The sequence below is a fragment of the Apaloderma vittatum genome, unplaced genomic scaffold (genome assembly GCF_000703405.1).
Source record: "Apaloderma vittatum isolate BGI_N311 unplaced genomic scaffold, ASM70340v1 scaffold6661, whole genome shotgun sequence".
Taxonomy (NCBI): Eukaryota; Metazoa; Chordata; class Aves; order Trogoniformes; family Trogonidae; genus Apaloderma; species Apaloderma vittatum.
In genome coordinates, this window is record NW_009699507.1 from 9,238 (window position 1) to 20,367 (window position 11,130).

The 11,130-nt window shown below is 47.3% G+C and overlaps 2 protein-coding genes across 2 annotated transcripts in view; both read right to left on the reverse strand.

The window, feature by feature from the left end:
• The window catches only part of TMEM125 (transmembrane protein 125), a 702-nt gene extending 507 nt beyond the window's left edge, over positions 1-195 (reverse strand). Inside the window, exon 1 of the mRNA XM_009878393.1 lies at positions 1-195. This exon is cut by the window's left edge and continues 507 nt beyond it. Within this exon, the coding sequence (XP_009876695.1) occupies positions 1-195 (195 nt within the window).
• Positions 196-9,211: 9,016 nt separating this feature from the next.
• The window catches only part of CFAP57 (cilia and flagella associated protein 57), a gene marked incomplete at its 5' end in the record, with an annotated part of 13,737 nt that continues 11,818 nt past the window's right edge, over positions 9,212-11,130 (reverse strand). Inside the window, 2 exons of the mRNA XM_009878396.1 lie at positions 9,212-9,423; positions 9,711-9,837. Of these exons, the coding sequence (XP_009876698.1) occupies positions 9,212-9,423; positions 9,711-9,837 (339 nt within the window). The remainder of the gene's footprint in view (positions 9,424-9,710; positions 9,838-11,130) is intronic.

Below are 11,130 nucleotides of genomic sequence, written 5' to 3' on the forward strand. Positions count from 1 at the left end.
GCTAGTGCTGTACAGCAGGATGATGCCCCCGATCCCGCAGGCCAGGATCAGCACCACAGCCATGCCATAGCACAGGATGGACTTCTTGGGGTCCTGGAACCACCAGAGCTCCACATGCTCCTCCAAGATATTCCTCTGGATGTGGTCCGCGTCCGCAGGGGTGCGAGGGCTGCTCAGCTCTGCCAGCTCTGGCATGGTGAGTGGCTGAGCAGGATGAGGAGGTTGCAGAAATGAATCTACACCCTTGCAGCAAAGTGGAGGGTCAAGGCAGCAGTGGTTGTGACAGCAGCTGCATTTCTGAAGCGGAGATGCCTCTGTCTCATTCTTTGGAGTCCGGTGGAGCTCCCTTTTGCTGCAGTGCCACCCAGAGAGCTATGGTCCATCTGCTGAGGCTGAGCCCACCTCCCAGGCAGGTCTGCAGGACATGGTGGAGCATCCCCAGAGCAGCACCATAAGAGAACAACCAGGGCTGTGTCCTTCCTTTCCTGTGTGTTTCATCTGAAAGAGTCAAGAAGAGAATATATCATTAATCAAGACACTGCTCCCCTGTATCAAACAATCCCCTCCTAAACCCTGGGCCTTGGTTGCTCCGGGCTGGCCTGCAACCTTCCCCTGCGTCCCTCACAAAAGCCCCGTGTGCTGGAGCACAGATCAGCCACGCACATCTTCCCGGGAGACCTCCACGCACTGTGTGGGGACCTCAGCCTCCTCCAAGGGCAAGTCTCCGTGTGCAGTTCAGAGCCTCCTGGCACATCGCTGCCTGCAGGACTCTGCCTGCAGCTGATGCTGGCAACTGGGCAGGGACGGAGCAGAGGCAGGTCCCTCTTGGGATAAAGCCCCATTCACTGCTCTGGCTTCACATGCTCCCTCATCAGCATCAGCCTCTTGTCACCAACTGGCTCTGCTGCCTAGAACGACATCATCGGGACGGGAGGTGGGGGTCAGGAGCAGGGCTTAACCCTTCCAGTCCGGTTGCTGGAAGAGTAAGAGCTGCCCTTGCTGCATCTTCTCAGCCCTGTCCCTAGCCCCACACTGCCAGCGGTTCCCTCTCCCAAGTTCCCTACAGAAATAGGATAGTTACATCTCCAGTGGTCTCAGCACTTCCCTGGAAAGAGCCCCAGGCAGCTGGGACTTGGCACCTTGCAGTTTTTCTCTCCTCTTTGCTGATCCCTGGGGCATTTCACTGCTGGTGGGGAGCAGGGCAAGGGCAGTGGTAGCTGCAAGGTGGAAGCAGGTTCTGCGGTGCTGTGCTCAGCTGGGCTCCCCTTGGCACAGCACCTTGTCTCAAAACGAAGCCCAGCCTCCTGGAGACCCACAAGCAGCCTCCCTGGTCACCTCCCAGACTGGATGATGCACTCTCGGCCATCACAGGCACACACACACACACAGTAACTGCTCAGAGCCCCACAGGAGCCCCTGGCAGGGACAGGAACTGATGCAGATCCCCTGTGTCAGAGCTGTGTCACTTCTCCTGGGTGGGAGAAAGGCCATGCAGCACCCTGCCTGCTAGAAAAGGCTCTTCAGGAGCCCGTCAGCTCAAGTCAAACACACTGTTTGTCTTTGTGCCCTGTTCTGCATGTCCACACATGGCAGCTCTGCACACACCAGGGATCTTTTCTCCCACAGCTCTCGTGCTCAGTCTCTGCAGACCACATCCCCTTATGGCGATGCTTTTGCTGCCAGCAAGCGCCTCAAAATCCCCCTCCATCAGTGACAACATGGGGTGGGGGGGAGAGAGAGGACAATAGCGTGGGGGTGATCGATCCAGACACCGCCTGACAGTGTCAGGCCAAGCTCCTCCTGAGTCACTCCCCGGCTGTGATGGAGCATGAGGTCACTTTGGACGCGGCTCAGGGCATGCTGCCAGCTGGCAGCACATGTCCAGGAAGCCTGCAGCCACTGTGGCCTTCAGGCCTGGGACCCATGGCGCTGTGTGAGCTGCGCTGTGTGCTGTTCCCCTGCGCGGCTGCTGGAGCTTGAATTGCCTGGGCAGGGAGAGGGCTGGGACACAGAAACTCAGGCTCCAGAGGGCACACTTGCCTGGAGGCCCAAGGGAGATCTGCACCTCCTGGCTAGAGATAGAACAATCAGAAAGTATCAATTAGAGAGGAAAAAACCCCGCTGTGGTTGGGGTGTGCTGATTTGTGTCTGCTGGGACCCACTTTGGTTTTGCATGAGACAGCAGGTATCTCGCTGTTGTCCACATGTGCCCAGGACACAGGTCCCTGAGAAGGTGAGGACGTCACGAGGTGCTTTCAAAGTAGAGGGTAAGAAGACATTGAGCATTTCCCTATCGTATGCAAACCAGCTCAGTGCTGAACACTACTTCCTCCTGCCTTTACTTCTCTAAGCACAGAGGTGCCCTATCTCCTCCTTACCAGCAAACGGGTGAGTCTAGTAGGTATCGGGTTTGTAGATTAGATTGAGATTATGGACTGAGAAAACATAAAGCTTGGAGAACTGCGAAGTCTGTGGCCTTCTGCTGCTTGACTGGAGTTGTGCACACAAGTTATGAGTCAAACAGTAAGCAAAAATTCCACAACAGCACAAACCACAACAAGGGAAAACGCAACAAAAAGTCAAGTTACAGCACTACATTCTCACATTACTTTAAAAAATTTAACAGTTTTCATTTTTATTTGCTCAGAAGGGAGCAAGACAAGGCTGTTAGTGCATCTGGCTGCTCTACAAGCACATATTGCACAGTGTTATATTAACCTCTATTAAAAAATTATTTGGAGAGTCAAAGGCTTTCACTGAAGTGTGCCTTCATGTTTCCTTGTGTGTGTTTCAAAATGTTCTGGGAATATAATCTTTTGCTCTATAGGCATTTATACTTGCTTGGGTTCTTCTAGACTGTGAGAGTTTGTGCTGATAGTAACAGTATTTTTACTCTTAGAATCACAGAATAATTCAAGTGGGATGGGACCTTGCAAAGGCACCTGGCCTGTCCACCTGCTTAAAGCAGAGTAACCCAGGGTCCCGTCCACTTGGGCTCTGGATACTGCCAGGGATGGAGGATCTACAGCCTCCCTGGCATCATGCCAGTGTTTAACCATCCTCACCACGAGTAAATTTTTTTCTTAAATATAACTACTTTCTCATTCCTCAGCATGGGTGCATTGCCTCCCATCCTCCTAAGAAAAATGTGACCATCTTTACATGTTAGACCAAAGCAGCCCTATCCCAGGCTGTGACCCATCACTTCTTGCAGGAGGAATGAAACTAGATCTCACAGCAACTTTGCTGATCTGCTTTCTTGGCATTATCCAGCACATTAGTTTGCCCAGATCAGACTGAGAGAAAGGAAGGGCTGCAGATCCCTGCTCTGCCATGAGGGAGCAGGACAGCCTTTCCACAGCAGTTGCCCCTTCTGTAGCTCTTCTCTGGGCTAGCTGGTCTCACTTTGTCTGGGGTAGACCATAACATAGACCCTTTAGGAGCTTAAGCCAGTTATCCTGTCAGATTAGCTAGTTCGATAATGTGTATCACAGGCCTTAATCTCTACCATTTAGTTACTACTAAACCCAGCACCTTCAGTCCTCCCATCTTTGTATGCAAGAGAAAAAAGAGGTGAGGACCAGTGTGGCCACACAATGAATGAAGGTCACATTTCAGGAAAGAATTGACAGGTTGTCCTTCCCCACTGCTGACTGGCAGCTGGGGAGGAAGAACAGGAAAGCACTAGGAATGCAGGAAAACAAAAATGTTCATGTTTTTCCTTTTTCATTGGGTTTGTTTCTCCTCCCCGACTCTGACAACCTTTAACAGGGAATTGAGGGTCATCATCAACTGTTTCTGGCCACTCCTAACTGCATCTTTGGGAGATACATGCCTGCTGACCGCCTGGAAATGGTATATGCATTCATTTATTGACTTACAGACTTTTTATGTCTGACTGTCTGACATATGACAGATGGGCCATGGACTGTATGTTAATTGACATTTTAATTTCAGTGACACATACAACTCAGCCGTTGAAATACTCCTCATTTTCCTCCTCTCCCCAAACCTAGTGTACACCATGAGACATTGCTTACCCACAGAGTTCAGGAGGGGAAGCCTGGGGGTGGGACAGACTCCTGCAGTGCTTCCACCCTTGGAAGAGTTTTACGCAGCTATGTGGACTTTGAGAGTATGATGGAGACCGAGAGAGTGCAGCAAGGTCTGCTGTAACATAAAAAACACATAAAATTATTTGCATGAGCAATCTGGATGAGAGCCAACAGAGCCTCACGATCTCAAACAGATAATAGTCATCTCTTTCCTGTGCTTCTCTAGTCCCTCATAGCTTATTTGCTTCTAGGCCAGGTCTGGCCCTAGCCTGTTTGGAATGGACTTGCTACCACTCTGTCCCTTACAGAAACATCTAGTCCAGAATAGGCATAAATATTTTCCCATAATTTCATGTAATTTTCCCAACTTCTAATGCTTTAGGAAGCATTTCTTTATTAGGAGGGTGGCACACACTGGAATAGGCTTCCTAGAGAGGTGGTTGATGCCCCAAGCATGTCAGTGTTTAAGGGGCATTTGGAAAATGGCCTTAACAATATGCTTTAACTTGGTCGCTCCTTAGCTGTTGTAGGTCCCTTCCAACAGAAGTATTCTATTCTATTCTATTCTATTCTATTCTATTCTATTCATTTTGACTTGGAAGGGATCTACAACAGTCATCTAGTCCAACTGCCTGACCAATTCAGGGCTGACCAAAAGTTAAAGCATGTTGTTAAGGGCATTGTTCAAATGCTTCTTAAACACTGACAGGCTTGTGGCCTCAGTCATCTCTCTAGGAAGCCCGTTCCAGTATTTGACCACCCTCTCAATGAAAAAAATGCTTCCTAAGCATACTCTATTCAGTTCTAAGTCACTAGTAGGCTCAAAGAGAATGAAGCTTATGTACCCTGTTTTATCCCTGAATTATTGCCAATACGCAAATCAGAAGCTCTGAATGTCGTAGTGCTCAAGGCTTGTCTGTGCCCCTGGGAGCGGGGATGCTGCTGCCCTGGGACATGTGGGAAGGCCCCCTCTCTTCTCCTGAGAGCTCAGGAGTGGGGCCAGAGGAAGCCATGGGAAATGGGAATAACGGGGCTTTTATGTGGGATCTGTCTGTCTCACCCAAAACCCTAGCAAGACACCCACACTCTTTTGGCTGCTACGTCAGTCACTAGTTCCCAGTGCTCCTCCTTTCTAGGTCTGCTCAAAATCCAGGCAAACCTATGCTATCTAATCTGTACCTCTGGGGAGAGCCTACCCTTTTTGCCCTGCCAGAGGGGTAATGCCTTCCCAGAAGCAAGCACCTGCCCCACCTGCCACCAGACATCATTTGGGAAGCCCTGGGGAAGCCCTGGGTGATGGTGGACAATCCTTCCTTTGCACCAAGCCTAAAGGCTCTGGGGGTAGAGATGGTGGAGGGCTTATAACAAGGTGAGCGTGCAGCTGCTTGTTACAGAAAGCTAGACAGCCTAGGCATGCTCCATTACAAAGTTTCGTATTCTCATTCCTCTATGTGTTACAGAAATCCATCACCCTGACCTCACAGAGTCTGTCCTGGTGCGCCTCTGCTGAGGGAGGCCTGGGAGTCCCAAAGGAACAAGAAATTCCCTAGCTTTAAGTGGCAAGAGGAAACACCGTGGCACAAGGAAGAAATGATGTGGAGGCAAGGGGCAGGATCTCTTAAGAAGTACGTCTGAAGCAGCCCCCAAAGCTGCCAGCAGCTGCTTTTGAAGCGCAGCCCTTCGCGCACACCCCTTGCTCCCAGGGAGGAGCGCTCCCTGCTCACTCACCTGCAGCAGGCGCAGCCCACACGGAACAGCCCAGCGCTGCTTCCCGCTCCTGGCTGGCAGCAATGGTCGCTCCTGGCTTTCCTTCCACTGGATCAAGCTGAGGAGGGAGCTCACAGGGAAAATCTCTTGCTTTCCTCCAGCAGCAGCCTGCCAAGCACCAGGTACTCCTGCTGTCTCCCCTTCCTGGTGCGGTGCGGGCAGCACCAGCGATAGGCTGGAAGCCCTCACCTCTCGCCCGGGCAGGTGCATTCCCCAGCAGGGAGGCGTCTCAGCAAACCTGCTGCTGGCCTTGGAGAGGCTCCAGAGCCACGCCGGTGTGCAAGCACTACCCCTCCCTCCTCCCTCCCCAGGCAGGATCTGGCCACGCACCGATCCTGGAAGGTGGCTCATTTCCTCCCAGCTGGAGCTGTGAAGGGGTGCCAGAGCCAGGGAGCAGCTCCCAGGCAGCAGGTGAGAGGAAGCCTGCAGCCAGGTTGGCAGCGCTAGGGAAGATTTGACACATTCAGCAAGTATTTGGTATTATGTGGTATTAAATAATACCATAGCTCCTGCTATGCTGTGTAGGCTAGGGCCATCTGGTCACCTCAGGACTGTATCTTTGTATGGTATTAGGCCAGGCAGGCACTTGAGTCAGGCAAGATGTCATTGTAGTGCCATCTCCCCATCACTAGGCAGCCACAGTAGCACCCTGCCTGAGAGACAAAGGTGTCAGGAAAGCCTACAATGCTGCAGAAACATAGAAACATTCAGGTTGGAAAAGACCCTTGGGATCATCAAGTCCAACTAGAAGAGCTGGCTTCCTGGTAATCCAACTGAAAGAAAAGGGTGACCATTCTGAGAGGAGTTAGGGAAACAGAAAAAGACTCAAATTTGAGAGAGCAAGAAAAGAAAAGGGAGCAGCAAGAACACTGAAGTCAGTAGGGGAATAGGACTCCCAGATTGAGTGCATGCTCCATCCTTTGTGGCTGGGCTTAATGAAAGCCGAAGGAATCACTACTGGGAGCCTGAGTAGCTGGAAAGTCTCCTGGGAGATGCAGGAAGAAGAGAACGGGACTGAACAACAGTTCTTGCCTGACTAATGGAAAGGGAGGCTCAGCTACTGAATCACATGCTTGTTTTTTAGCAGCCTATGAGAAGGGAAGCTTAAGGAGATGCTAAACAATCGACACCAATTAGTGTGACAGCGTCAGGAATTTGTCTGAGTAAAATCTGACAGATATTTGAAACGTGTGAAATATCATCTGTCCAATGATTGTTGTCCTAAACCTAAAGCAACAAATGAAATGTGGTGGATTTCTCTATACAAACACCCTTGAACAACGAGCTTGCTCCTACCCAGGAAAACCTTGTCCTTCAGTTGGGCCAGTTAACAAAACACGTCACCCAAGGGGAAGCCTTACTCAGGTTTAAAGATAGTCATATATTAAGTTTAAAAAGTGACCTGTAACTTCCTAAGAGCATGAGATGCTTACCAGCCCCTTTAGAGCGGTACCGAGAAGAGAAACAGATAACGCAGACCAAGGGAGGATGAAAGCAGAAAGTGCCTTTGCACCCTGAGAGAATTCGAAAGATCATTACATACAAAACCATAATCCAGTTACAACCTAATTCTGAAAACATTTCTACAGGACGTATGTGTGAGATTGACCTTAGCAGAGTTTTCCCAGAATATAAAGGGCTTGTACATCTGACTTTGTTCCAGCAGGTCTCTGATAATCTCAGTGGCAACATTGTCCTGTGTCTGACTTTCAATGATTCCCTTACAAATATTTTAGCTGGCTCTTAGCCACTAAGATCAAGTTCAAAATCCTCTTGAATGTGGTTTGCCAACTGTCTACCCAGGCTTCATCTGACAGGCCTTGTACTGCCTTTAAAATCTTTCTAATGAGAGTGACATACGCGCATATTTTTAAGCATATTGATCACCACTTAGAAATCATTCTTTACCTGTACATGCTTCTTTCTCATATTAGGACAGAAAGATTGATTCCATTTCTCTAAACCACATTTATTAAAGTAGTGGCTTCTACTACTCAATTTATTCTGACGGAGAGAGGGGAAAATTATACCACTTGGGAGCCTAGCAAATTAAAATGGGTGTGTTCTGAAAATTTAAGAGGGAACTAGTTTCTAAAATATTTACTAATTACATTAATTACATCCTCCTTCTGTACAGGAAGCATCAAGATGATTATATGGGGAGTGGGGGAGGAAGAAAGGGTGTTGAGCTCGCATACTAACAGACCGGTTCCATCGTAACGTCTTCCTTTTGTTCCTGTGAAATCTACGCTTCACATGAGTTAAAGCTGCAAAATGAAAAAAATTTAGACTATAAAGAAACTTAATTCCACATTCATGGACAAAGTACTCAGTTGAAGTCTCCCACGTCACAGGACCTCGTGGAACCATTTGTTTTGCCATGGTCGTAGCCTAGAAATGAGTCTGGCATCCCTAACGGTAATAGAGCCTACACATTACCCAGCCTTGGCACCACCATCTTCTGTATATTATGAGTAGTATGTAGAAAGCACTCATCAGTTCTCTACAATTCAGGGTAGGAAATGGAAACAGTGATGTACTGGCTGTTATAATACCATGTAGTTCCATGCTCCATCAGTAGCTTAAACTTCTGATGCATGTGAAGCATTCTTCAGTGAGACAATGCATCATGCACTGACAACAAAGGATGAAAAAATTACTTTTTTCCCCCCTCGTTATTAAAGAAAATGCACTTTGCAGAGTGATTTTTCAGAATTTCACAAAAAAAATGAACAAAGGGATTGCAGATGTTGGGAAAAAAAAGACAAGCAAAGATTAATTTATCAAAATTATATGAGAGCTATGATATCAGGTTTGAACTTTATTCTCAGTTTTGGAGTCTGAAACTGCCTTTTTGTCCAGCAGAAATGATTGTAACGAATGAGACAGAAGCTTGAGCATGGGCATGAACACTAGTCAAAGGTTGTGCCCACATGGTAACTGATTTTTAGTCTGCGACTGGATACCTGCTTGGAATAACACTGACATCTGCCTCCGTATGGACATAGGCAATTCAATACTGGAAAATAAAAGGCTGATATTGGTATTTGTAGCACAGTGACACCAAATTGCAATTCTAGCAGAAAAGGCTTACAGAGTTTGACCAGCTCTTCTGAACTAGGACATGGTATTTTTCAAGAGAAAGGTGCATACCTGCCCTAGCATGAAGGCACAAACATCAGTCTTGCACTAACACAAATTTATTTTTTTTCTCTTGGCTCCTAGGACTCACACAAAGGGAAGATTCTAAGAAAGCGTAAGCGACTGAAGGTTGCTGTCTTGTGTTCAGAGCAGTGAGTGCTGCACAAATGCTTCTCATGTAAGAGAATGCTGTTGCATTTCTGATCATTCCAGGAAAATGTAACAATATAAAGCATCCTTGAACCAGGTCACTGTTGCTCTGTCTTGTGGCTTGTTTCCAGACTCAGCTTAGGAAGATCTCTGACTGAGGCAGGCTCAGCTGCAAGGACTTGTCCCTTCTCCTTGATTTGGCCTCGCAGGTATTCAATTTCTAGATGCTGCATTTCTATGATTTTCTCACTTTCCTGCTCTGCATTCAACCTTAGGACAGCTGGGCTGGACAGTGGTTCACTGGAGGGAGCTAGAAGATAAAATCAGAATGGTAGAGCAGAGTAACAAAGGTCCAGCTCGCAGAATTCTTCGGCATGAACAAGGAAAGGCATGTCTCAGGGCTGAAGCAGTAGAGCTAAAAAGTAAGGTTCTGCAGTATTTAGGAGCTTTTACAATTAACATTACGATATAGCAGATACCACCAGGCAGACAAGCTGGAATGATATGGAGACAGTAACAGAATTGTTCACCAAGGACAAAAAGGGCTTCTGGAATGAGTACTGACAATATGGAAAACATACAAGAAGCATTATTCACCTGTGTCTTGAATTGTTTGTTTTCTCTTTGTTAATCTTAGCGTTGACCGAAGGTCGTGTACCTGGGCGTGGGCGTCGTTCAGTTCTTGCCGCAAGTCATTAATTTCTTTAATCAGACTCATATTTTCCTGCAAACAACAATATGCCCTATGAGGAAAACACAGGTACTGTCTGGCTCAGCAATATGTATCTTCGTATCATTGGTGAGGACACTGGACAATGCAGAATCAGTATCACAAACTGAAGACACATGACAATCTGTACAGTAAACAACATTTCAGATAAGGCCACGGTAGTTTTGATGCAAAACATGACAGTATTCAAACTATGTTAGCTCAACAAGCTAATATTTGGTCCATTTTCTGCCTGCAGCTGCACTCCAAGGTATCATCTTCCTTGCCAGTTCCACACGGAAGCTCAAGTCCCTTCCTAGACTGATCCAATTAATGCAGAACTAATGTGAAGAATTCCCATTCCTCCCTCCATTGTGTATTATTTTGCTTTTCGTTTGCCACTATGTGTCTGTTCACTTAAATGATCTGTATTTCCTTGCAGTTCTTCAAAGCCCTCTTCCTTAGTTCTGACGACGTCACTTCCCCCTTCCAAATTATTAAGAAATACATAAAGCATACGGAGACTTGAGATAACCTACTGGTAGGAGGAAAAGTTAGCCCTGTGTTCAACTTTTGTTCTCCTTTTTAGTCAGTTTCCGACCCATAGAAGGTCAATCTTCGAATTTTTTTAATAGCCTACTACAAAGCATCGTGCTGAAGGAGTTGTGAAAGTACACGTGAATGTACTTACCCATGCTCGCAAAAAATTCAAAGACTCCAGCAACACCAGAATAGGCTAATACTGGGGAAGGGTGCTAAAACTTACTCATGATTCAGAAATATGAGCACTATTAACTAAATATTTGTTTTCTGAACTCAAGAGAAGTGGAAATGTGTATCTGCTTCTTACAAAGGCAGTGAAATACCTCACCTCATCAACAGCTGGTGCAAATATTAACCAGGTGCCATCCTACTTGAACCAAAGGTAGCAACTATTTCAGCTACCTGTAGTGTTTCTTTACAAGTTTTGGAACAGAGCACCATTCCAGTCCTCAGAACCTCATAATAAATGGCAATATTTTAGAAAGATAAATGGCCAAAAGCCATGCTTTGGGTACCTCACACACCACCAGTCTCAGGCAACGGGGAACTCATTAAAACAACAGGAGATGTAAGGATTAATGGCGTTTTCTTACGAAGAAAGTGTCGTCAAATCTCAATTTATTTTTTTCTAATGATGGTTTTGGTTGATAGAGCTAATGACGCTGCCGTAAGAGATGTATGGCCTAGGAGATCGAGCTGCCGAGAGGAGCGGTGCCACATCCCGCCAGCCAGCAGCGGAGCAGCCGCTCCCGGGGTCCCGGGGCG